The sequence below is a fragment of the Taeniopygia guttata genome, chromosome 18, assembly GCF_048771995.1.
Source record: "Taeniopygia guttata chromosome 18, bTaeGut7.mat, whole genome shotgun sequence".
Classification (NCBI taxonomy): Eukaryota; Metazoa; Chordata; class Aves; order Passeriformes; family Estrildidae; genus Taeniopygia; species Taeniopygia guttata.
In genome coordinates, this window is record NC_133043.1 from 1,234,143 (window position 1) to 1,261,636 (window position 27,494).

The 27,494-nt window shown below is 52.7% G+C and overlaps 1 protein-coding gene across 3 annotated transcripts in view; it reads right to left on the reverse strand.

Moving 5' to 3' along the window:
* Nucleotides 1-27,494, reverse strand: part of SLC39A11 (solute carrier family 39 member 11) — a 90,987-nt gene that overhangs the window by 25,799 nt on the left and 37,694 nt on the right. For all 3 annotated transcript variants that reach the window (XM_030287329.4, XM_030287328.4, XM_072937023.1), the window contains one exon: nucleotides 17,599-17,769. In XM_030287329.4, the coding sequence (XP_030143189.4) occupies nucleotides 17,599-17,769 (171 nt within the window). The remainder of the gene's footprint in view (nucleotides 1-17,598; nucleotides 17,770-27,494) is intronic.

Here is a 27,494-nt window from a genome sequence, read left to right on the forward strand (position 1 = left end):
AGGGGGAGGAGGAGGAGGGGACACGGCAGCCGGGCCAGGTCCCCACGGCCGGGAGGGACCCAGATCCCAAATGAGCCAAGGATGATCCCAGAGCGGCCAAGGGACCCACCCGGGCAGGTGTGGGGGCAGCAGGGGGGGCCCAGGGCACAACAGGGACATCCCAGCAGCTGGGAGGGGTGGAGAGCTCTGATCCTGTGCAGCAGGAGTGGTGGGATGGAGCAGGGACTGTAGGATGGAGCAGGGATTTTGGGATACAGCAGGGATTTTGGGATGGAGCAGGGATGTGGGATGGAACACGAGTGGTAGGATGGAGCAGGAGTTGTGGGATGGAGCAGGAGTTGTGGGATGGAGCAGGAGTTCTGGGGTGGAGCAGGAGTTCTGGGATGGAGCAGGAATTGTGGGATGGAGCAGGGACTGTGGGATACAGCAGGGATTGTAGGATACAGCAGGGATTTTGGAATACAGCAGGGATTTTGGGATACAGCAGGGACTGTGGGATGGAGCAGGGATTTGGGGATGGAGCAGGAGTTGTGGGATGGAGCAGGAGTTGTGGGATGGAGCAGGAGTTGTGGGATGGAGCAGGGATTTGGGGATGGAGCAGGGACTGTGGGATGGAGCAGGGACTGTGGGATGGAGCAGGGATTTTGGGATACAGCAGGGATTTGGGGATGGAGCAGGAGTTGTGGGATGGAGCAGGAGTTGTGGGATGGAGCAGGGATTTGGGGATGGAGCAGGGATTTGGGGATGGAGCAGGGATTTGGGGATGGAGCAGGAGTTGTGGGATGGAACAGGGATTGTGGGATGGAGCTGGGATTATGGGATGGAGCTGGGATTTGGGGATGGAGCAGGGACTGTGGGATGGAGCAGGGACTGTGGGATGGAGCTGGGATTTTGGGATGGAGCAGGGATTTGGGGATGCAGCAGGGATTTTGGGGATGGAGCAGGAGTTGTGGGATGGAGCTGGGATTTTGGGATGGAGCAGGGATTTGGGGATGCAGCAGGGATTTGGGGATGGAGCAGGGATTTGGGGATGGAGCAGGGATTTTGGGGATGGAGCAAGGATTTTGGGGATGGAGCAGGAGTTATGGGATGGAGCAGGAGTTATGGGATAGAGCAGGGACTGTGGGATGGAGCAGGGACTGTGGGATGGAGCAGGAATTGTGGGATGGAGCAGGGACTGTGGGATGGAGCTGGGATTGTGGGATGGAGCTGGGACTGTGGGATGGAGCAGGGATTTTGGGATACAGCAGGGATTTTGGGATACAGCAGGGATTTTGGGATACAGCAGGGATTTTGGGATACAGCAGGGATTTTGGGATGGAGCAGGGACTGTGGGATGGAGCAGGGATTTTGGGATACAGCAGGAGTTGTGGGATGGAGCAGGAGTTGTGGGATGGAGCAGGAGTTGTGGGATGGAGCTGGGACTGTGGGATGGAGCAGGGATTTTGGGATGGAGCTGGGACTGTGGGATACAGCAGGGATTGTAGGATACAGCAGGGACTGTGGGATGCTCTCAACCCAGTGCTGTGGTTTATTCTAAATATTTCATTTCCAACCTCCCAGTGCTGCAGGCTCGGACAGCAGCTGGAAAACCAAAGAGCCCTGGGGAGTTTCTGGATCTTGGCACCATCCTGGGCAGAGGAGTCCTGAAACCCTGGAATAGTTTGTGTTGGAAGGATCTCAAAGCTCATCCAGTGCCACCCCTGCCACCCTCCACTGTCCCAGGGGTTCCAAGCCCTGTCCAACCTGGCCTTGGACACTTCCAGGGATCCAGGGGCCTCCCCACCCTCCCAGGCAGGAATTCCTTCCCAGTATCTCCCCTAAATCCCGAGCCAGTGAAGAATTCCCTACAGACACTGCAGGACAAAGGCCCCTCAGCTTGGGGATAATTTCTAAAATACACCGTTTCTTTTTGCCTAAGAAAAAAGAGGAATTTTCCCCTAAAAAATCCTTACAGGAATTTTTCCTAAAAAAAAAAATCTTTGCAGGAACAAATATCCTTACAGGATTTTTTCCTAAAAACAAATATCCTTAAAGGAACCTTTCCTAAAAAAAAAAAATATGCTAATGGGAATCTTGCCTAAAAAATACCTTTGAAGGAATCTTACCTAAAAAATATCCTTACAGGAAAATTGTCTAAAAAACATCTTGGAAGGAATAGTACCTAAAAAATGTCCTTACAGGGAATTTGCCTAAAAAACACCTTTGCAGGAAACTCCTCTGGGGATGCAGCAGAGCAAGGAAGGAGCAGCAGGAAGAGGAGGATGTGTGGAAATGGGAAAACGAGAAGCAAGTCACAAATCCCACAAAAATCTCGGGTTTGGACGGAAGGCAGGAATGGAAGGAAAAGCAGGATTTGTCAAAACCTTCTTCCTACAAAACCCCCCCAGCTGTGCCTGAGGGTTTTCAGGGCTCAGCAGAGGACAGTGCCTGCAGAACTCCAGAAAACCAGCGGGAATTCAGGATTTAACAGCAGGAAATGCCTTTTTTTTTTTTTTTTTTTTTTTTTTTTTTTTTTTTTGGTGAGGAAAAGGCAATTTAGGATGCTGAGAAACCACTTTACATGAGCAGGACTGCGGCTACCAGCACGGACACCCCGAGCTCATCCCAAAAAAATCCATCCCTGTGATGAAACCGAGCCCAAACACTTCCCAAATCCTGCAGGATCTGCACATCCCACAGCACTGGGACCCCCCCAGGTCCTGCCAGAGCTGGGGGTGCCCCTGTGTCCCCCCAGAGGGGCTCTGCAGCTGATTCTCCTGCCTCAGCACAGGGAGGGAAGGTTTCTCCAGCTGCCAAGGTCTCATCCATTATTCATCCTGCTCTTGGAAGAGCTGTTAAGTTCCTAGTGGGAAATTAATCTTGCCATAATGAGGTTTGGATTTCTCCAAGAGTTTAAGCACTGCCACTCAGAGCTTGTTCCCTGCAGCCTGAAGCCCAGGGCCCTCCAGGAAACATCATTTTGCCATTATTGCTCAAGGATTAAGCAGATTTCCAAGGATTTGCCAAGTCTGTAAGTTCCCCGCCACCTGAGGGCTTGTGGGCATTCAGGTGGAATTTGGGAGGCAGGAGGAAATCCTGCTTATTCCTAATCCTGGTTTAACCCCCACAGAAGCCAGCCCATCTTCATCCCACCCTTTCCTCTTTTCTCCTCCTCCCACAAAAGTAAATCCTCATTTCAATCCTCATTTCAATCCTCAGTTCAGTTCCATGGAGCTGCAGCAGCTGAGCAGGAGCTGACAACTCAACCTCCACGTGAATTTAAAGAATTCTACCTGACTTGAAAGAACTCCACCTGACTTGAGAGAATTCCATCTGGTTTTAAAGAATTCCACCTGATTTTAAAGCATTACACCTGATTTTAAAGCATTACACCTGATTTTCAAAAATTCCACCTGGTTTTAAAGAATTACACCTGATTTTAAAGCATTCCACCTGATTTTAAAGAAGTCCACCTCATTTGAAAGAACTCCACCTGGTTTGAAAGAATTGCACCCAGTTTTAAAGAATTCCACCCGGTTTTAAAGAGCTCTACCTGGTTTTAAAGAATTACACCTGATTTTAAAGAATTACACCTGGTTTGAAAGAATTACACCTGGTTTTAAAGAACTCCACCTGATTTTAAAGAAATACACCCAATTTTAAAGCATTCCACCTGGTTTTAGAGAATTACACCTGATTTTAAAGAATTACACCTGATTTTAAAGAACTCCATCTGGTTTTAAAGAACTCCACCTGGTTTTAAAGAACTCCACCTGGTTTTCAAAAATTCCACCTGATTTGAAAGAATTCCACCTAGTTTTAAAGAATTACACCCAATTTTAAATAATTGCACCTGATTTTAAATAATTCCGCCCGATTTTAAAGCATTCCACCCAATTTTTTAAAATTCCACCCAATTTTTTAAAATTCCACCTGGTTTTAAAGAATTTAAGCAACTGTCCAACATCCCAGAACTCCTCCATCCTGGAAATGCTTCTGTGGAAGCAGCAAACTCTTTCCCAAATTACCCAAGCAGGACTGAGCTAAAAGCAGCGACTGACCCTGCTGGAACGGAGCTCTCCTGACCCCACAGCACCTGAATCCATCAGAGATATTTAAAGTTCCATTCCCAGCACATAAATGCTTTCTCAGGCCACTGCTTTAATGTGACAGACCTGAGATCTGATGGGGACAAAGCAGCTCCCACATGCATATTTCAGTGGAATATTTCATTCCAGCTGGTGAAAATCCTGGATTTAATTGCCTTTTGTCACCTTTGTGCCTGCTGCTGCTGACAAAACACCGATGTGTTATCAGTGCCTGTCACTGGCTGCCTCCAAATGAGTTTTTGACAGATGAGCTGGTGACAGGGGGACATCAGAGACACCCCCTGTCCCCTCCTTACCAGCCTGAGGCTGGCAGGAAAACTTCCCAGCCTGGAAAACGTGGAATTTCCTTCAGCTGCTCCCAGTCCAGAGCCTCCAGCTGCCTGGGAGGAGCAGGGGGAGCCCTGAAGGAGCTGAGCTGGGGGGCCACAGAGCCAAAACCAGCCTGAGAGCAGCAGCCATGGCTGGGGGTGTCACCTGAGTCCCTCACTGAGAGCAGCACCCAAAGCTGGGGGTGTCACCTGGATCTTTCACCTGAGAATGTCACCTGAGCCCTGGGGGTGTCACCTGGAGCCCTCACTGAGAGCAGCACCCAAACCCAGGGGTGTTTCCTGGATCCTTCACCTGAGGGCATCACCCAGACCTGGGGGTGTCACCTGAGTCCCTCACTGAGAGCAGCACCCAAACCTGGGGGTGTCACCTGGATCTTTCACCTGAGAATGTCACCTGAGCCCTGGGGGTGTCACCTGTGTCCCTCACTGAGAGCAGCACCCAAAGCTGGGAGTGTCACCTGGATCGCTCACCTGAGAATGTCACCTGTGTCCTTCCCCTGAGGGCATCCCACATGGCTGGGGATGTCACCTGGGGATGTCCCAGCCCTGCTGGGGATGTGACACGTAACGGGACATTAAAGAGTCAGTGCCGTGGAATGTTCTGGAAGGTTCTGGATGGAGAATGCTCCCGGCTCTGTCTCCATCCCCTCGGACCTCTCTCCTCCCCCTGCTCAGGGGCCATCCCCGCTCATCCCTGACTCCCTCTGGAATTCCCCGGAGCTGCCACAGGAGCCAATCCCAGAAAATCTGGATTTCCTCCCCAGAGCAGAAAATCCATGGATGTTGCCATGTGCATCTTCCCACCCCTCTGAGGCAGCCCCAGGGCCAGCAGCCTGCTCCACTTCCCTGAAATTCCACTGAATTGCTGCCCACGAGCTCCCTGCCCCCACCAACACCCCATTCCTGCATCTTCCTTGGGATGCAAGGCTGCAGGGAGGCCTTTTCCTCCTTTTCCTTATTGAAAATGAGCCCTTCCAGTAGGAATGAGGGGTGCTCCAAGAGCCAGGGAACAGCCAGGAATAGGCAGGGCAGGAGGGATGTTGGAATTCCAGGAAGAGGCATCACCCAGACGAGGCACAGATTAATGGGTGCAGCTAAACTGGCTCCTGTTCTCACGCTCTGCTGAGCCCCAGTGGGTTCCCAAATCCTCATTAAAATCAACAATTGGAAAACAGCCTCAATTTCAACAGCCCCACGAAAATAAAAAAAAAAAACCATCACTCCAAATGAATGTTCCCAGCCTTGTAATGGATCTGGGAGCATATTCATACAAATAATCAGCGCTGTTCGTAATTGAGATGCAATCTGGCACTCATCGCCCTTCCCTCGGGAGGCCGAGGGCCTGTCCCAGGAGGATGAATCCAATCAATTTTTGCTAATGACAAAGCAAGCAGCCTGGAAATCACCTCCTTTCCCAGGAACTGCAATCTGCCAGCACAGCACGGAACCCCAGCGCTGCTGCTGCCGGGCACAGCCCCCTCCCCTCACCCCAGCCCCCCTCCATGCCAGGGGCACAGGGGTGGGTGGGCTCCTCCAGACCCTCCTGGGGCTGCTCTGAGCTCCCAAAAGCTGCAGCACCCAGAACTGCAGCTGGGAACAGCAGGGATGCAGCCGCACCACTGAGGGAGCTCAGCTGGGAGGTGGCAAAGCCCAGGGGTGAGGCACAAACCCCATGGGTCAGGTAAAAACCCCACAGAACAGGTACAAACCCCAGGGGTGAGATAAAAACTCCATGGTCAGGCACAAAACTCCCTGGGAGCTGAGGGAGCTCAGCTGGGAGGTGTCAAAGCCCAGGGGTGAGGCACAAACCCCATGGGTCAGATAAAAGCCCCACAGAACAGGCACAAACCCCACAGGTCAGATAAAAGCCCCATAGAACAGGAACAAACTCCATGGATCAGGCACAAACCCCATGGATCAAGTACAACCCCATGGATCAGGTACAAACCCCACGTGTCAGATAAAAACCCCACAGAACAGGCACAAACCCCATGGGTACCCCATGGGTGAGGTCCAAACCCCAGGGGTGAAGCACAAACCCCTCAGATCAGGCACAAACCCCCATGGGGAGCTGAGGGAGCTCACCTGGGAGGTGTCAAACCGCATGGGTGAGGCACAAACCCCATGGATCAAGTACAAACCCCTCAGATCAGGCACAAACCCCAGGGGTGAGGCACAAACCCCATGGGTCAGGTAAAAACCCCACAGATCAGGCACAAACCCCAGGGGTGAGATAAAAACCCCATGGTCAGGCACAAAACTCCCTGGGAGCTGAGGGAGCTCACCTGGGAGGTGTCAAACCCCAGGGGTGAGGCACAAACCCCACGGGTCAGATAAAAAACCCACAGAACAGGCACAAATCCCACAGGTCAGATAAAAGCCCCACAGAACAGGCACAAACCCCAGGGGTCAGATAAAAACCCCACAGAACAGGTATAAACCCCAGGGGTGAGATAAAAACCCCACAGAACAGGTACAAACCCCATGGATCAGGCACAAACCCCGTGGATCAGGCACAAACCCCATGGATCAGGTACAAACCCCACGTGTCAGATAAAAACCCCACAGAACAGGCACAAACCCCAGGGGTGAGGCACAAACCCCAGGGGTGAGATAAAAACCCCACAGAACAGGTATAAACCCCAGGGGTGAGATAAAAACCCCACAGAACAGGTACAAACCCCATGGATCAGGCACAAACCCCATGGATCAGGTACAAACCCCACGTGTCAGATAAAAACCCCACAGATCAGACACAAACCCCATGGGTACCCCATGGGTGAGGTACAAACCCCAGGGGTGAAGCACAAACCCCTCAGATCAGGCACAAACCCCCATGGGAGCTGAGGGAGCTCACCTGGGATGTGTCAAACCCCAGAGGTGAGGCACAAAGCCCATGGATCAAGTACAAACCCCTCAGATCAGGCACAAACCCCAAAATGAGGCACAAACCCCACAAATGGGGCACAAACCCCACAGATCAGGCACAAACCCCACAGATCAGGCACAAACCCCTCTGAGGAGCTCCCTCCTCACCGGTGGGAAGATTCCTGCACTTTTGGACAACACCAACACCTGCATCCCTCAGTGCCAGCAGCTGGGGCTGGCACCAAGGAGTGAGGGATGGGATGAAGCACTGCCCACCCTGGCCATGGCCAGCAGGGCACTGGGGTGGCACTGGGGTGGCACTGGGGTGGCACTGGGGTGACAATGTGTGCTCCCCCCAGGCCCCCCACCCCAGGCAGGGACTCAGCTCCCAGTTTGGAAGGAGCTGCCTGAGGAAAAGGTCCCCAGCACCACCACAGCTGAGAGTCCCTCACGCCCTGGCGTGCCATGGAAGCTCTGGGAGGCTGGAGGGATGTGGAATGCTCCTCCTGCACCATGTTCAGCATCCCTTATTTCACATTTTCCCTCTCGTTCACCATGCTTCTGCCTACCTGATTTTATTTCCCCATTTTCCCTCTTTTTCACTACTCTCCTGCTTCCTTTGTGTCACTATGTTCATATTTTCCCTCTTTCTCACTATGATCCTGCTTCCTTTGTGTCACTATATTCCTATTTCCCTCTTTTTCACCAAGATCCTGCTTCTTTTGTGTCACAATTTTCCTAATTCCCTCTTTTTCACTAGGATCCTGCTTCCTTTGTGTCTCTATATTCTTATTTCCCCTCCTTCTCACTAGGATCCTGCTTGCTTTCTGTCACTATATTCATATTTTCCCTCTTTTTCACTAGGGCCCTGCGTCCTTTGTGTCATAATTTTCCTATTTCCCTCTTTTTCACTACAATCCTGCTTATTTTGTGTCACAATTGTCCTATTTCCCCTCTTTTTTACTACAATCCTACTTCTTTTGTGTCACAATTTTCCTACTTCCCTCTTTTTCACCAGGATCCTGCTTGCTTTGTGTCACTATATTCTTATTTCCCCTCTTTCTCAATAAGACCCTGCTTCCTTTGTGTCACTGTTTCCCTATTTTCCCTCTTTTTCACCAGGATCCTGCTTCCTTTGTGTCTCTATATTCATATTTCCCTCTTTTTCACTAGGATCCTGCTTGCTTTGTGTCTCTATTTTCCCTCTTTCTCACTAGGATCCTGCTTCCCTTATTTAACTATTTTCACACTTTTCCACTAGATTCCCACTTCCCTTATTTCACAACATTTCCCCCCTCTGTTCCTTCTTCCTGGCAAGGCAAAATGCAACCGTGAGAGCCCTTTAAAATCAGCATCATAGCTGGGCTGGAATGGAATTTTCCCCGAATTTTCGGTGTCAGAATCTGAGGTATTGATGATCCCGAGATTGTAGAAAGTCTCTGTCTGTCAGCCCCGCTGCCAAAGCAGAAGCCATAATTGGTCTGTGCTGTTTCAAGGTTGTTTATTCTGTTTATCTCTAACATGTTCTGCTGCCCTGCCACAGCTCTGTCCTGCAGGGCAGCGTGTGGGGCTCTGCCCTCAGTGGGATGGTACAAACATTAAATACCACAAACTACCTGTGCTGGATTTACAATAACGTGCCAATATCTGTCACCTACGTTGGACAGTGTGTCCCCAGCCTGAACCAACAGAAAAATGCCAACACCACAGTGAAACATGGAGGGCATGAAGAAGGAGGAAAAGGACAAGGCACACCAAATTTCCTCCACTTTGTCCCCTCTGAACCCTAATCTAGAATCCTAAAATTTTACTTTTGCACCCATGCCACACTTAATTATTCCTTATATCAAACACTCAGAGCTGGTAATTCATCCTGTAAGATTGAAAACTCTTTTCCATGGACAGAGATCACAGCCAGTGTCTCTGGGGGCTCTGTCCAAGGGGTTTCTGACCCCTGCCAGGGTCCCAGACCTGCCAGGGCAGCCAGAGGGAAGCTCTGGGTTCCCACACCCCAAAATGCCACAAGGCAGTGCCAAAGCAGGGCACAGCTTCTTGCTGCCACCTCCAAATGCAATCCCAAGGGGAAGGAACTTGGTTGCTGCCACCTGGGCGTGCAGGAATCTTCCCCTCAAGCCAGAGCAGCTTCCAGGAGCCTCAGTCATCCTTCCCTGAGCTGTCAGCACCTCCAAGGGTCTCCTTCCCACCTTTTGGCCCTCCCTGGCAGGGATTTGTTCCCTATTCAGCTCACAGGCTCTGCCCTGCTCCTCCTCATTAAAAATAAATCAATCCCAGCTCGTTAATGGATTCCTGGCACTGGGAACTGGAGAGGAAACCTCTGTGAGGTTTGGGGGTGAGCAGGGGACGCCAGTGCCACCTCTGCCAGGGACCCTGTGACCTGGTGGCTCTGCCACGTCCCTTTACTCCTTCCAGACCCAGCTGCTCAAGAGTGGAGGCAGAAACTTGGGAAAAATCCTGGAGGGATTGGGCTGGAGGCAGAAACTTGGGAAAAATCCTGGAGGGGTTGGGCAGGAGGTAGAAATTTGGGAAAAATCCTGGAGGGGTTGGGCAGGAGGCAGAAATTTGGGAAAAATCCTGGAGGGGTTGGGCAGGAGGCAGAAATTTGGGAAAAATCCTGGAGGGTTTGGGCTGGAGGCAGAGGAGTGAGGCTGTGCCTGCAGGGAGCAAAGGATGACCCCGGGATGGGCTCAGGCTGGGTCCACCCAGCTCTGCCCAGCACAGCACAAAGAAAAACGGGAATTTCAGGTTTCCTTGGCAACGTGCTGGGGGCTGGAAGCATCCCCTGTTCCTGGCTGGCAGCAGCCCCGCTGCCTGTCCTGGCTGGAGGCTCCGAGGCAGGTCCCTGCTGTCACCTGAGCGGGTTTGGAGGGTGGGAAACACACATTTCCCACCAGCCAGGGGGAAGCAAGGCAGGAATTGTCACCAGCAACACCTGCAAACCCTCCCTGCCTCAGGAAGGACAGGAAGGGACTGCCACAGGGAGGGACACCAGGTCTGGCTGAGCCACCAGAAGTCCCCACAAGATCTCTGTGACTCCTCTGAGCGAGCTGGGAAGGGGCTGGAGAGTTCCTGAGGGAGCTGGGAAGGGGATGGAGAGTTCCTGAGGGAGCTGGGAAGGGGCTGGAGAGTTCCTGAGGGAGCTGGGAAGGGGCTGGAGAGTTCCTGAGGGAGCTGGGAAGGGGATGGAGAGTTCCTGAGGGAGCTGGGAAGGGGCTGGAGAGTTCCTGAGGGAGCTGGGAAGGGATGGAGAGTTCCTGAGGGAGATGGGAAGGGGCTGGAGAGTTCCTGAGGGAGCTGGGAAGGGGCTGGAGAGTTCCTGAGGAAGCTGGGAAGGGAATGGAGAGTCCCTGAGGGAGCTGAGGGGGCTCAGCCTGGAGAAAAGGAGGCTCAGGGGGACCTTGTGGCTCTGCACAGCTCCTGCCAGGAGGGGACAGCCGGGGGGTCGGGCTCTGCTCCAGGGAACAGGGACAGGAGCAGAGGGAACGGCCTCAGGCTGGGCCAGGGGAGCTCAGGGTGAAGAATTCTCCCTGGGAAGGGTGGCCAGGCCTTGGAACGGGCTGCTGGAGTCCCCATCCCTGCAGGTGTCCCGGGAAGGCCTGGATGGCGGAACCCCGGCCTGGGTCAGGGGCTCCGTGTGGTGGAAAAGTCTCTCCTCCAGCCCGAGCTTCCAAAGAAAGGCTCAGCAGTCTCTGCTGTTCGGTCTCAAGGCAGTTTATTGCAAGTTATCTAAAAGATTTTCTTCTGGGGCTGCTGTGGTTTGCTCACAGCTCAGGCAGAGGCACACACACACCCTGACATCCTCTCTGACTCCCGACTGCTTCTTCTCTCCCCCTCTGCCCAGGGCTGCTGCTGTCTTTTATATGGTACATTCCGTGTTACATGGGTACAGTTTGTCCCCAATGCCCATTACCTATATTAAATGGTGCTTTTCTATCTTTTATATGGGACATTACGTGTTACATGGGTACAGTTTGTCCCCAATGCCTATTACCTATATTAAATGGTGCTTTTCTATCTTTTATATGGTACATTCCGTGTTACATGGGTACAGTTTGTCCCCAATGCCCATTACCTATATTAAATGGTGCTTTTCTATCTTTTATATGGGACATTACGTGTTACATGGGTACAGTTTGTCCCCAATGCCCATTACCTATATTAAATGGTGCTTTTCTATCTTTTATATCGTACATTACATGTTACATGGGTACAGTTTGTCCCCAATGCCCATTACCTATATTAAATGGTGCTTTTCTACTCTAAACCAATCTGTGAGTGCCAACATCACCAAGAACATGGAGGGAAGGAAGGAGAAAGAGGGAGGACAGGGCAGGCCCAAATCCCTCCATCTTAAAACCTCTGACCCCAATGTACAAAACCAAAACCCCCCTGTACAATACTAAAAAATTTTCCCCTTTACTTTGTAACTACTTTTACTATAATATCTAACCTTTTGTGACTGCTTGTTCCACCTTCAATGTTGGTAACTCATTCCATGGCTCAAACCCACAATCACAGCTGTTTCCAGCTGCCTGCCAGGGTCTCAAATGCTTCTGACCTGGGCCTGGAACCTCCAAAAATGTCTGAGGGACATTCTGAGTTCCAACAGCTGGAGGTGGCACCCAGGGCTGGGGACAAGGGGGGCACCGGCACAGCTCGGATTGATCTTGGCAAGCTTCTCCAGCCTCAGCAGCTCTGCAATCCCGAGGCTCCAGGGAGAGCCCCAGGGTGTGAAGATGAGCAGAACACAGCCTTGGTCCTCCCCTGGAGCACCAGGGGCTCCTGCAGTCCCTGAAGCCAGGCAGCAGAGCCAGCCCTGAGCGGGGAGCAGGGCAGAGCCCCCGGGAGCATCCCTGGAGCTCCCAGGACCCAGCCCCGGGGCCAGGGTCCCACCCTGGCAGGGTCCCTCCCCTCCCAGCACAAGGGGAAGGCTGCTCAGCTCACACCTCGCTAATTGTTGTTTGTGATACAGCAGTAACATTTTAATTAATCTGAAGTCTTCAGCCTAACAGCCACCCAAGGTACAAAGCTAAACCAGAATAAACAGGGCTTGATTAAATACATAATTAATGTTCTGCTAAAGCCGGCATGTATGAATATTAATTAGCAGCGAGAGTCTGCAGTTTGGCATCTCCTGTCATTATCAATTTATCGTTTCCATTGGCATTCCCAGCTTTGGAACAAATTACCCAACCTTTCCTGCACAAACACGCAGTGACTGTGGGAGGCTGGGCTGGGGCTTCCATTCTCTGCCCTCCACAAGAAGCTGCTCCCAGCCTGCAAACAAAGACAGAGGCAGCGCCAGGACCCAGCCAGCTCAGCCCTAAAAGGGGCTCCAAGTCCCTGAAACAATTCCCTGCTGGCAATAAAAAGGGAGCTCATCCCCCACCAGCAGGGATGGAGCTTGGGACAGCAGGCAGAGGAAACTGAGGCAGAGTTTGGGGTGGGAGTGAGGATTCAGAGCAGCTCAGAGCCCCACCAGGGTGGGGTGGATCCCCTCCTGCAGCATCCCAGCCCCTCCCAGGGATGTGGAGCTGTGGGAAGAGTTCTGGAGGCACTGGAAGGACAGAAAACCCTCAGGAAGGACAGAAAACCCTCGGCAATGGCCCGGACACCTCTTTGGGAGTGCAGAGGGCTTCTGGGGAAGCGGAGGGAGCAGCAGAGCCAGGAGCTGCTGCCAGAGAAAGCTGGAGAAGAGCAGGCTCTGGAGAGAGACCTTTCAGTACTTTTGAAGCACTTATAAAAGCTGATTTTCCTTAAAAGTGGTTGTAAAAAAGATGGAGTGTGGCTTTTTACACAAGCAGCTGGTGATAGGACAAGGGGGAATGGTTTGAAAGGGAAAGAGGGAAGATCTCCATGAAATGTCAGGAACCAATTGTTCCCTGTGAGGCTGGGGAGCCCCTGGAATGGATTTCCCAGAGCAGCTGTGGCTGCTCCATCCCTGGAGGTGCCCAAGGCCAGCTTGGAGCACCCAGGGACAGTGGGAGGTGTCCCTGCACACGGCAGGGGTGGCACTGGATGAGCTCTGAGGTCCTTTCCTGTGTGAACCCAGAGCTTCCCTCTGGCTGCCCTGGCAGGTCTGGGACCCTGGCAGGGGTCAGGAACCCCCTGGACAGAGCCCCCACAGACACTGGCTGTGATCTCTGTCCATGGAAAAGAGTTTTCAATCTTACAGGATGAATTACCAGCTCTGAGTGTTTGATATCAGTCATAATTAAGTGTGGCACAGGTGCAAAAGTAAAATTTTAGGATTCTAGATGAGGGGTCCAAAGGGGACAAGATGGAGGAAATTGGGTGTGCCTTGTCCTTTTTCTCCTTCTTCATGCCCTCCATGTTTCACTGTGGTGTTGGCATTTTTCTGTTGGTTCAGGCTGGGGACACACTGTCCAACGTAGGTGACAGATATTGGCACGTTATTGTAAACCCAGCACAGGTAGTTTGTGGTATTTAATGTTTGTACCATCCCACTGAGGGCAGAGCCCCACACGCTGCCCTGCAGGACAGAGCTGCGGCAGGGTAGCAGAACATGTTAGAGATAAACAGAATAAACAACCTTGAAACAGCACAGACCAATTATGGCTTCTGCTTTGGCAGCGGGGCTGACAGACAGAGACTTTCTACAATCTCGGAATCATCAATACCTCAGATTCTGACACTTTCCCACCCAAAGCATTCCAGGACTCCCTGAGGAGCAGGGGGTGATGTTCCAGGGCTCGGAGCACCCCCAGCACCAGGAGTGCTCACCCTGCAAGGTGCTCGTGCTAATTTCAATTAAATCCCACTTCACTCACGCCCGTGCCAGCCTTTCCTCTGGCAGGGCTGCTGAGTGAGGCAGAGCTTCCTGCCTTTCCAAACCCTGCCTGCAGCTGGCACCCCGCTGCTTTCTCTGGGAGAGCAGAGGGAACTCAGAGCCCCAGAGAGCTGCTCACCTGTCGGAATCTGAGGTATTGATGATCCCGAGATTGTAGAAAGTCTCTGTCTGTCAGCCCCGCTGCCAAAGCAGAAGCCATAATTCCTCTGTGCTGTTTCAAGGTTGTTTATTCTGTTTATCTCTAACATGTTCTGCTGCCCTGCCGCAGCTCTGTCCTGCAGGGCAGCGTGTGGGGCTCTGCCCTCAGTGGGATGGTACAAACATTAAATACCACAAACTACCTGTGCTGGATTTACAATAACGTGCCAATATCTGTCACCTACGTTGGACAGTGTGTCCCCAGCCTGAACCAACAGAAAAATGCCAACACCACAGTGAAACATGGAGGGCATGAAGAAGGAGAAAAAGGACAAGGCACACCCAATTTCCTCCAGCTTGTCCCCTTTGTACCCCTCATCTAGAATCCTAAAATTTTACTTTTGCACCCGTGCCACACTTAATTATTATTTATATCAAACACTCAGAGCTTGTAATTAATCCTGTAAGATTGAAAACTCTTTTCCATGGACAGAGATCACAGCCAGTGTCTCTGGGGGCTCTGTCCAGGGGGGTTCTGACCCCTGCCAGGGTCCCAGGGCAGCCAGAGGGAAGCTCTGGACTCCCACACTCACCCAATTTCATCACAGCCTGGATGATTTCTCAGGGCACCAGCGCTGCTGGCAGCCTGTGCCCCATGGGGAGGCTCAGGTCCCACCTCTGTGATTTGGGACTAGAGGTGATTTTGGACAAATCCCCACGGACAGGAGGGTGTGGCTCGGGGCTTTGGCATTGCTGAGCGGCCGCAGTGTCACCAGCAGCAGTGTGGGGCTGCAGGACAGCCACTGGGGAGAGCAGGAGGGGGATTTGGGGGTGGGAGCTCAGCAGGGACAGAGCAGCCCTGACTGAGTCCCAGCAGGGCCTTGTCAGAACTCAAAATCTCCCTCAGACATTTTTGGAGGTTCCGGGCCCAGGTCAGAAGCATTTGAGACCCTGGCAGGCAGCTGGAAACAGCTGTGATTGTGGGTTTGAACCATGGAATGAGTTACCAACCTTGCAGGAAGAACAAGGAGTCACAAAAGTTTAGTTATTACAGTAGAAGTAGTCACAAAGTAGAGGGAAGAATTTTTGAGTGCTGTACAGGGGGTTTTGGTTTTGTACATGGGAGTCAAAAGTTTTAAGATGGAGGGATTTGGGCCTGCCCTGTCCTCCCTCTTTCTCCTTCCTTCCCTCCATGTTCTTGGTGATGTTGGCACTCACAGGTTGGTTTAGAGTAGAAAGGCACCATTTAATACAGGTAATAGGCATTGGGGACAAACTGTACCCATGTAACACGTAATGTACCATATAAAAGATAGAAAAGCACCATTTAATATAGGTAATGGGCATTGGGGACAAACTGTACCCATGTAACACGTAATGTACCATATAAAAGATAGAAAAGCACCATTTAATATAGGTAATGGGCATTGGGGACAAACTGTACCCATGTAACACGTAATGTCCCATATAAAAGACAGCAGCAGCCCTGGGCAGAGGGGGAGAGAAGAAGCAGTCGGGAGCAGAGAGGATGTCAGGGTGTGTGTGTGCCTCTGCCTGAGCTGGGAGCAAACCACAGCAGCCCAAGGAGAAAATCTTTTAGATAACTTGCAATAAACTGCCTTGAGACCGAACAACAGAGACTGCTGAGCCTTTCTTTGGAAGCACAGCTTGGAGGAGAGATTTTTCCACCCCACGGAGCCACCCCTGACCCAGGGTGAGCCCCAGCAGGGCCTGAGCCCCACTCTCACACCTCTCTGGGGGCGAAGGTTGATGGTGTGGCCTGTGAGATGTGGGGAAGGGTTTGAGACCCTCAGTGACCCTGCAGAGGTGGCTTTGTGCTCCTGGAGCAGCAGGGACAGGGCAGCTCAGTGTCTCAGGGCCATGTCAGCTTTAACCTTCTGCTGCCACTTTGGTCACCTCTCTGCAGAGCATTCTCCTTTTGTGGTGACAGCAGGAATCAGGGAGGTGCCACCTGCCTCTTCGCTCCCTGACACCTCCTCTGAGGGATGAAATCCAATTCCACTTCACTCAGTGCAGACATTTCCCCTTTTTTTTGAGTGTGTGGCTCATTTAAAGCTCCTTCCTCACCTCTCCTGCCAGGCACCTTCCTCTCCCAGCAACACCTGGAGCTGAACCACAGCACCCAAATTATCCCCCTCCAATTAATTAAAAAAAGAGGGATGAGGAGGGAGAAATGTTTTGCTGCTGCTGACAAACTGGAGCAGGTTCATGCCCAGGAACAGCTCGTGCTGGAGATACAAGAACAGCAGCAAATCATTAACTCCCAGTTTCTTATCAGGATAACCCAGCCCCAGGCAGCTGTGGGCACCGGGAGCACCCAAAGGTGCCCACAGCCAGCTGGAAGGAGGCAATTCCCAGCCCAGGAGCAGCAGGAGGCTGGAAGGGAGGAGGAGGAGGAGGAGGAGGAAGCAGCCAGGAGCTCTGCATGTGTTCCCTTGGATTTTGTCAGTGCCACGGAAAGCCAGGAGCTGGGATTCCACACCCACCGTGGAAGGACATCCCAGGGGGATTGAGCATGGATGTCCTGGCACTGCACAAAGTCACTCCCAACCTCACCAGGCACAAGGGGAGATGTGAGGGTCCAAGGGAGCCCCGAGCCCAGCAGCTCCACACTGCCAGTACCCAAGGAAACGTGGTTCTTTCCAAAACCTTCCTGGTTTCTTCCCAAATTTACAGATCCTGAAGCCTTGCCCTGCACCCACCCAGCCTGAGCCAGGCACGGAGCAGGGAAGGCGAGGGAAGGAGAGGAGGAGGAGGAGGAGGAGGAGGAGGGAGGGGGAAGAAGCCAGGGGAAAAGCCCTGGAAAAGGTTGCTTTATTTTACTTCCAACACCCCCAAGAACTACAGAGCAGCTGAGCTGTCCCAAATCGATCTCCTCACCCTCTGATCTCCTCTGCCAGCCCCACCAAGCCCAGCCTGGCAGGACCCGCAGCTCCACAGTTTTCCACCCATTGTGCAAGAAATAAACCCTGAGGCAGGATCTGCAGATCCCCATCCCAGATCTCTGGCTGGTCACAGGCAGAGGGAGGCTCAAGGGGAGCAGAGTTTGCCACCTTTCCCAAGCCCCCCCGGCAATTACAATTCCCACCCACCCTGGGCTGGCACCAGGCAGGCTGCAGCTGCTCCAGGCTCCCCCCGAGCCCCCTCCCCACATTGCTCCTGCTGCCAAGGCCTCACGTGGCTCAGCCCCACAAAATGTGGAACGGGATCGTGGCCAAAGGCGCCCACTCAGCGAGTGCCATCTGCCAGGGGGCACGGGGAGCTGGGATCCGTGGGAGCTGTGCAGGGAGAGGCTGCTGGGAGCAGGGATGGATGGGCTCACCTGGGATGTTGTGGATGGTGATAGCCAGGATCATCAGCATTATCCTCCTCCAGCTGCTGCTCCCGGCCTGGGGGGCTCCGTCCCGGGGTGCCAGGAATGTTGGGGGGCCCTCGGGCAGTGGGGACCCCGCTCCTCTCCTCCTCTGGTAGGGCTCCCCGTTCTCAGCCTTGTCTGGGGACACAAAACACCGGGGTCAGCCAAGGAGGGGACACAAAACACCGGGGTCAGCCAAGGTAGGGACAGAAAACACCAGGGTCAGCCAAGGAGGAGAGAGAAAACACCAGGGTCAGCCAAGGAGGAGAGAAAAACCACTGGGGTCAGCCAAGGAGGAGAGAAGAAACACCGGGGTCAGCCAAGGTGGGCACAGCTGGGCAGCTCCTGCCCCCCTTCCCAGAAGGAAAAAGCCAAGAAAAGGAATAAAACCAAGCAGAGCAGGGGTTCCCCACACTGCAGAGCTTAGGGAGACCTCAAGGTTTCACCTCCTGCTGCTCCTCCAGGGATCCTGGTCCCAGCAAAGCTCCAGCCTGGCTGGGCCAAGCTCTGGGGCTGATGAGGAGGATGAGGATGATGAGGGTGGTGGGGGCAGAGCTGCTGCTTGTCCTGATCCCAAACCTGGCAGGGCTGCAGCTCCACAGCCTTTACTGATGAAGGAAATCCCCCAAAACTTCATTTGGACTTCAGCCCCTCCCAAAACAACTGCATTTAGCCATTATTTCTTCCACTATCAAAAACATTTGTCCTTTGGATTCCTGGGTAACTCCAGGCTCTCCCAAGCCTCTGCTTCCAGCAGGACTGGTGCTCTCAGCTCTCTGCCAGTCAGTTATTTGGAACCAAACTCCAAAATCCTGAGGCCAAATCCAGGCTGGGAGGGGTGGAAGGATCCAGGCAAAGCCCACCCTGCACCTTCAGCACAACCAGGGCAAGAACTGAGCTCAGCTTCCTCAGCCTCCCCCAGCCAATCCAAGATTTGACATTGACTGTAATCCTCCCACCGTGGATTTATAAAATTCTCCCTCCTGCTCCTTGACCCCCCAGCTCCCAGGTTTTTGTCTGGGCAGCGCAGGGAGCTGTCTGAAACCATTCTGATGGGATGCCAGTGCTGCCCTGGCACGGGGAAGCAGGCTGTGCCCACTGGCACATCACATCACCCATGGCAGGGTGGGATTCCAGAGCCAGGTAAGGACCTGAGCACCACGGGGCTGCTGCAAATCCTGGCATGTCACCTTGGGAAGGCAGAAGTGTCACCAACACTGCGCATCCTGCCAGCTGTGACACAAAACCAGACGCCTGCAGGCTTCCCAAAGCACAGGGAGCACGAGCAGGAGCTGGAGGTGTTTGCACAGAATCACCCAGCTTGGAGCAGACACCCAAGATCATCGAGTCCAACCCATGACCGATCCCCAGAGCACTGAGTCCTTCCTTGGCCACCTCAGGGGTGGTGACACCTCCCTGAGCAGCCCCTTCCAGCACCTGCCCACCCTTCCCACGAGGAAATCCCAGCCTGAGCCTCCCCAGGCCCAGCTGAGGCCACATCCCCTGGATTTTTGGTGCCACAAGCCAGGTGAGAGCCAAAAGCTCCGTGCCCTGGGCAGCAGCGGGCCCAGGTGCATTCCCTGGTGTCACAGGTGACAGCAGCACCCCTGGCTGGCCCCAGCTCAGAGCCACTGCCACCAGCACTCTGCAAACACAGCAAATATTGTCCTTGTCACCGGCCACACGGAGCCGGCTGTCCCCAGCCGCCAGCGCGGGCTGTGACGTTGTGGCAGAGCTCAGCTCCGCTCCAGCCCGTGGGGACAAGGATAAATATTTTGTTTGAAGCAGGACAAGGACAAACAGATGGCAGGGAGCAGCCTGGCCAGGGCACTGTGGGAATGCTGGCACAGCGAGCCCTGGCACAGGGGCAGCCAAGGCTGCGGCCGCCCCGGCACGAAACTCCCACAAAAAGCTCCCAGCACTGCTCTGGGTTAATGTAATTGCTTGGCACACGTCCCCCGGCCCCACAAACAGCCTCACCCTGAGCTGGCCCTGCCCAGGCTGACCCACAGAGCAGACAGAACAGGGTAGGGGGTCACCAAAGCTCCCATGGAAAGCAGGAGGGGGGATGCAGAGGGGCAGGAATCTCTGGCACCAAAGGCTTTCAGCGTTCTGGGCAGACAAGAAGTCACCTTCAAGTGACAAAACCCCAGAAAGCTCCAAGTGTTCCATAAAACACAACAGCCACAGTAGATTTTCACAGAATCACAGAATTATGGAGTGGTTTGAGGAGGAAGGGACCTCAAAGCTCATGCAGTGTCAACCCTGCCATGGGGACGGGATGAGCAGCTCAGTTCTTGCTCTCCACAATTCTTCTCATTCTTTCCTCCTGGCATTCCCACTACCCAAAGTCACCTGCTGCTCCTTGCATTCCAAAAGGACACAGTGACTTCATCTGAAAAACTCTCTTGGCATGTTAATTAAATTAATTTAAAAATGAAAATAAATTGATAAAAGCATTAGATCCCAGAGGTTTAGGCAGAGATGGAAGTGTCCAGTGGAGCTGTGCCCATAATTAGGGAAGGATTGGGTGGGAAGGGACCTCAAAGCCCATCCAGTTCCACAGGGACACCTCCCACTGTCCCAGGCTGCTCCAGCCTGGCCTTGGACACTTCCAGGGATCCAGGGGCAGCCACAGCTGCTCTGGGAATTCTCTTCCAGGGCCTCCCCACCCCTGCAGCCAGGAATTCCTTCTCAATACCCCATCTAACCCTGTCCTCTGGCAGTTTCAAACTCCTTCTCCCAGCACATCAGCTCCTTGCAAGCCAATTCCTAGAAGGAATTCCTCCAGTCCCAGGCTGCATTTGCTGCTCAGCAGCTCCCAGTGCTCTGGGATCAATCCACATCTGGAGAGACACATCTGGAGTTCCCATCCTCATCCCCCACCCAGCACAGGGAAGCAGCACCAACTTCCCAGGCCAGGGCTGGCAGGGCTGGCACACACCTGGCAAAAGGGGCCCCTCTCAGAGCTGCAAAAATTAAATAAGGAATCGATTTCTGAGGAAAATAAATCAAGTGCTCCTTTGTTCTCAGCCCTTGGACCCACAAAATCAATCCCAGCTCCCTCTGGAGGGACAGACAGATTGGATTTTTTGCCTGTTCTCCAGGAATAACCAAAGCATGAGGCTGCTTCCAGGAGCACAATCCATCATCCAAGCAGGTGGGACTGGGACTGGGATACCCTGGTGGTACCACACCCCCCTGAAGGAACCACACACACCCCCCTTGATCCACCTCCCACTGTCCCAGGCTGCTCCAGCCTGGCCTTGGATACGTCCAGGAGTCCGGGGGCAGCCACAGCTGCTCTGGGAATTCTTTCCAGGGCCTCCCCACCCTTGCAGCCAGGAATTCCTTCCCAATACCCCATCTAATCCTCCTGTCTTTCAGTTTGAAGCCAACCAACAAAACCAAAAGCTCAGTCCAGCTCTGTTGTTTCACTGCCACCTCCTAAGGTGCTCAGTCCCAGCTCACTTCGATCAGATACCTCGTTAAGGATTATTTTATATATTATTTTTAATTAGTCTGCTTATTGGGGGAAAAACTATGAAAAATTGCCTTTTCTGAGGAAATCTGAAGTCCCTCCAAAGCCAGTGGTGACAAAGGATGGGGGAGATGACACGAGGGTGAGGAAAACAGGGAAAACCTGTGGGAATAAAAAAGAATTGGTGCAGCTTTTCCAGGGGGAGTGCCGAGGAGGGGCTTGGAGGGACAGTTTGAGCACAAAATCACCTCTCCTATAAACCACCCCTGGATTAGCCCGGGATAAAGGCAGCAGCACCAAAAGCAGGGAGACAATCCCGGCATCGTTTTCAGAGGAGTGCCACACAGAGCCGGCCCAAGGGATGGGCTCCACTTCCACGTGCTGCTGGAAAAGAGGATAAAAAGAAAAGGATAATTACAGAGCAGCGGTGCCACCACTGCCAGCTCGGGACAGGAGCGTTCCCAGCTGGAAACGCCGGCCGGGGGAACAAAACAGTCATTAGGGATAAGCACGGGCTTGGCTGGGAATCAGGAAAGCCTCAATGGCAAATTGGAGTGGAGATAAGAGCAGAACAAGGGCTGGGCTGTAAAGAAGAGCTGACACCACAGACAGGCTGCTCCCACAGCCGTGCCAAGACAATTAGGTGGCAAATAACTCTCAGTGCCACAGACATTATTTTAAATCTTGTTCACAAAAAGTCCTTTAGATATTCCACTCGATTTATCATTATTGAATTTCTTAGTAAAGCTGCGGGGCAAAGATTCTGCCAAAAGTTTAATTACATATGTGCAGCCTGCTGCATTTTTCATATCCTCTGCAGCCAACACTGGAGAAAAGATAAATGGCTTTGAGCGTGGCTTAAACTGCTGCTGAAGTGAAAAAACCGACCGGCTCCTTATCAGCATGTGAAAAGGCTTTTTATTTTTGATTATTCCTTAATGAAAACTGTTTGCATTAGCCATGAGCTCAGCTCTGGTGCACAAACAGACCGAGGCTCTGTTGACTCTGGGCTCCTGCACTCCCTCAGCTCCCAAACCCACACCCTGGAGCTCTCCAGTTTTCCACACCTGCTCCAGAGCCCTTCTCCTCCTCCCACTTAGGCCTGGCTTTAACCTCTCCTAAGCCCTGTGTTGGAATCTGTGGGTATTGATGATTCCGAGATTGTAGAAAGTCTCTGTCTGTCAGCCCCGCTGCCAAAGCAGAAGCCATAATTGGTCTGTGCTGTTTCAAGGTTGTTTATTCTGTTTATCTCTAACATGTTCTGCTGCCCTGCCGCAGCTCTGTCCTGCAGGGCAGCGTGTGGGGCTCTGCCCTCAGTGGGATGGTACAAACATTAAATACCACAAACTACCTGTGCTGGATTTACAATAACGTGCCAATATCTGTCACCTACGTTGGACAGTGTGTGCCCAGCCTGAACCAACAGAAAAATGCCAACACCACAGTGAAACATGGAGAGCATGAAGAAGGAGAAAAAGGACAAGGCACACCCAATTTCCTCCATCTTGTCCCCTTTGGACCCCTCATCTAGAATCCTAAAATTTTACTTTTGCACCTGTGCCACACTTAATTATTACTGATATCAAACACTCAGAGCTGGTAATTCATGCTGTAAGATTGAAAACTCTTTTCCATGGACAGAGATCACAGCCAGTGTCTCTGGGGGCTCTGTCCAGGGGGTTCCTGACCCCTGCCAGGGTCCCAGACCTGCCAGGGCAGCCAGAGGGAAGCCCTGGGTTCCCACACCCTGAAGTTCCGAGTGCTCCAGGCTGCCCAGACTCCCCCGGCACAGCTTTGGAGCCCTCACAGCCCCTCTGAGGGGGTTTAGGACCTGGTTTAGTCCCAGTTTAGCTGCAAAACCCCTGCAGACAGCCCAGGGGCAGGAGGGGCTGGTCCCCTCTGGCACAGGCTCCTTCTCCAGGCAACATCTCGTCTCTGTGCTGGAACAAACTCTCCAAGGACAATCTGGAGCTTCCCTTGGCTCGAGATGCTGGAAGGAAAACCATTCCCAGCTCCTCCATCTTTCCCCCACCCATTTCCTCATCCAATCCTTCCAACAAGGCTCTGGAGAGATCTCCAAGCTTGGGGACTCCAGGAATTCTTCCTTCAGCTGAACTTCCAAGGGCTGAGCTGGTTCCCCTGTTCAGATTTGTCAGCTCCCATCTCCCAGGTGTGGGAGAAGGGGAGGAGAGGCAGTGCCAAGCACAGATGCACCACAGACTTATTAAAATCCCTAATTAACTGCTGCTCACTGGCTGATTGTGGAAATTATTTGGTGTTGATGAATACGGGAAAGGCAGAAAAGCCTCAAATGTTCTTCTGTTGTGCAATTCCAACTCCATTGGAGCGGCTGCTGAAAGCTCAGGTAACACCTGGAGGGAGCAGCAGAGCAGCAAAAAAGCTGCTCCAAATTCCTCTCCAAGTCCCACAACACCCTTATTCCCTGCAGCTGGAATTTTGGGTTATTGCTGTCCCAGGAAAAGCAGGAGAGTTGAACAGCTTGCACTGCCCCTTGTCTGGGCATGGGGAAGGGGACAAGGAACAATTTCCCAAAGAGCTGACACCCCTTCCCCAGGAACACAAAGAAGTTGCAGTGAAATCCTCCCCCTTAACAGCTGAGATAAATCAGAATCACTTGGAAAATCTCTCCGATTCCCAAAGGCTCCAACAGACAATCCCAGCCCTGTGCTCAGCTCCTCTCCACAAACCCTGGATGCTCCACTAGCTCGGAGCAGATGGAGGGAATGGGGCCCTTGGCATTCATCCACCAGCTCCAGCTCGGAGCCAGGCAGGTGAAGCAGCCCCAAGGAGCCCCAGAGACCCTGGCTGGGCATCCCAGGGGGAAGAGCATCCCCCACACCCAAAGGCTGAGGGAGGCTTAGCAGCTTTCCCTGCTTTTAAAGGCTTTTTCCACAGCCCCTGTGCCCACCCTGCTTTTAAAGGTTTTTTTCCACAGCCCCTGTGCCCACCGTTCTCTCCAACCTCTCCTTTCCCTGCTTTTATGGCCCACGAGGAAGGCTCAGATGAGAAACTGGATCAAAATCCAGAGCCTTGGGAACTGGAGCCCCACAGGATGCCAGGAGTGCTCCACACCCTGGCCAGCACGCTCTGCTTCCCAGGGCTCCAGCCCAGCTTCCCTCAGCCTTTCCTGGTTTAAGGCCTTTTCCAAGGATTCTAGCCCTGCTTTCCCTCAGCATTTCCTGGTTTAAAGGCTATTTCCAAGGATTTCCCTCAGCTTTTCCTGGTTTAAGGCCTTTTCCAGGGATTCCACCCTGCTTTCCCTCAGATTTCCCTGGTTTAAAGGCTTTTTCCAAAGATTCCACCCTGCTTTCCCTCAGCTCTTTCTGGTTTAAGGCCTTTTCCAAGGATTCTAGCCCTGCTTTCCCTCAGCATTTCCTGGTTTAAAGGCTATTTCCAAGGATTTCCCTCAGATTTCCCTGGTTTAAAGGCTTTTTCCAAAGATTCCATCCTGCTCTCCCTCAGCCTTTCCTGGTTTAAAGGCTTTTTCCAAGGATTCCAGCCATGTCTTCCTTCAAATTTCCCTGGTTTAAAGGCTATTTCCAATGATTCCAGCCCTGCTTTCCCTCAGCCTTTCCTGGTTTAAGGCCTTTTCCAAGAATTCCACCCTGCCTTCCCTCAGATTTTCCTGTTTTAAAGGCTTTTTCCAGGGATTCCAACCCTGCTTTCCCTCAGATTTCCCTGCTTTAAAGGCTTTTTCCAAAGATTCCACCTGCCTTCCCTCAGATTTTCCTGGTTTAAGGCCTTTTCCAAGGATTCCACCCTGCTTTCCCTGATTTAAAGGCTATTTCCAAGGATTCCACTCCTGCTTTCCCTCAGCTTTTCCCATTTTAAAGACTTTTCCCAAGGATTCCACCTTTGTCTTTTCTCAGAGATTTCCCTGGTTTTTAAAGCCTTTTTCTAAGGATTCCAGCCATGATTTCCCTCAGTTTTCCCTGTTTTAAAATATTTTTTCCTAGAATTTCCCTTGGCTTTTCCCATTTTTAAAACGCTTTTTCCAAGAAATCCACCCTTGCCTTCCGTCAGATTCCCCTGGTTTTTAAAGGTTTTTTTCAAGGATTCCAGACACATTTTCCCTCAGCTTTTCCTGCTTTTTAAAGCCTTTTTCCAAGGAATTCTGGCAGCTCCTGGGGCTGAAGCCATCAGTGTCACTGCTCTCCAGGTGCCCCTCGCAGCCAAATCCATTCCCTGCTGCCATCTCCTCCTCCAAACCTCCCCACATCCTTGTTTTCCCCATCCTTCTCCCACTGCAGGAGGAATTCCAGGGAGCACAGAAGGGCCTGGAAGCTGAGGAGCAGATGGGTGTTAGGGAGCATCTGCTGCCACACAGGAAGCGCTGCTGCTCTTCTCTCCCACCTCCAGGAGAGGTTTTAATTAGTGCCAGTAATTAGGCACAGCATGTCTTGGGGGATGGCTGCAGACAGGTACAGGGAAAGCTGCTTCAATGCTGGGATCCACACCTCTGGCAGCACGGATCCCACCAGAGCTGCAAACCAAACTGCCAGGGAAAAGCTGGGAATGAGCCCCCAAAACTGGGCAAAACCAGTCCTTGGGAAGGTTGCACTCAGGCAACAAAAATGCTGGAAAAGAGGCTCCGTGCAGCTGCCCAACTATGGTCAAAATAAGGATTTCTTTTTAAAAATAGCTTTTATTTACTGCTAGGAAGGCTCAGGGTGCTTGAGCAGAGAGCACAGGCTTCCCATGCTCCAGAGCCCTGGGGTTCAGTGGGAATGGCACAGCCAGGACCCCTCTGTGCAGGGTGTGTGACTGCAGCCCCAACCTGCTGGCCCTACATGGAAAAAAACCCTCCTTTTCCAACATTTTTGGCAGAGCAAAGAGGTGCCTGCCTGTGCTGAGGCTTTCAGAGGAATATAAACAGAAATTCAGGGTTTGTTTGAGGCCTTCATGCAGCCAGGCATGCACAGGAGCTCCCAGAAAAGGCTGCTCCCCTCAGCAGCACTGACTCCCACTTGCCCCCATGGATCATTCCTGGCATCTGGCTGGAGCCTGGAGCAGGAGGGTGCTGGAGCACCATGCCAGCCCCAGCCTGGACCGTGCCAGCCCCAGCACTGGCCCCATCAGCTCCCTCCTGCACCAAACTGGAGTCCCAGTCACCATCACAGGGAGTTCAACACACAAATTCCTCCTGAATGGCACTTGGAGCAAATCCCACCACAAAAAAAATCACTCAGAGCTCAACCCCCAAACTCAAACCTCCTCAAACATCACGCAGAGGACAGCACCCAAATCCCACCCCAAACATCACCCAGAGCACAGCACCCAAATCCCACCCCAAACATCACCCAGAGCACAGCACCCAAATCCCACCCCAAACATCACCCAGAGCACAGCACCCAAATCCCACCCAAAACATCACCCACAGCACAGCACCCAAATCCCACCCCAAACATCACCCACAGCACAGCACCCAAATCCCACCCCAAACATCACCCAGAGCACAGCACCCAAATCCCACCCCAAACATCACCCACAGCACAGCACCCAAATCCCACCCCAAACATCAGCCACAGCACAGCACCCAAATCCCACCCCAAACATCAGCCACAGCCCAACACCCATTTTCCTCCTCAAAACATCATTCACAGTTTGACCCCCAAATCCCACCCCAAACACCCCTGAGAGCCCAACACTCAAATTCCTCCTGAATGTCACTCGGAGCACAACACCCAAATCCCACCACAAAGAAAAAAAAAAAATCTCTCAGAGCTTGACCCCCAAATCCCTCCTCAAACCTCAGCCAGGACCAATCCAGCCCATGAAGAGCCCCAAAAGCTTCCAGCACCCCCACAAGTCCCCAGTGGGTGGGGGGAATTCCCTGGCAAGGCACAGAACCTCCCAGGGACAGTGCCACCAGGGCTGCTCCCAGTGAAGGACCAAACCCAGGTGCCAGGGGTGACACAGCACGTGGTGACAACACGAGGTGCTGCTGGCCCCTGGGTGCCACGGGCTGGCAGAGCACACAGGACTAATTCCCAAACCCTGGCAGCACACAGGACTAATTCCCAAACCCTCCCTGACCTCACAGCTCTGTGTTTAAGGATTAATTCCTGAGGCAGGAGCGGCAGCACCATGCTCAATATCATTACATGCACCAGGTCCTTTGAGCAAACCAACTCCTGCTCCCTTCCAAGAGCTCCTGAAAGAGTTCCCAGCAGATGAAGTGCTTGGCTGAACCATTTGATGCTGAAATTTTACACATCCCAGTTAATTCAATCAGTTCATTTCCAAGGGCTGAGCCACGCTTGCGTCTCCCAGCCTTGGCAGGGATCAGACACAGAGAGTCTCTGAGGGAAGGCAGGAAAAACCACTCAGAACCACTTGAAAAGAAAAGTGGGATTTATCA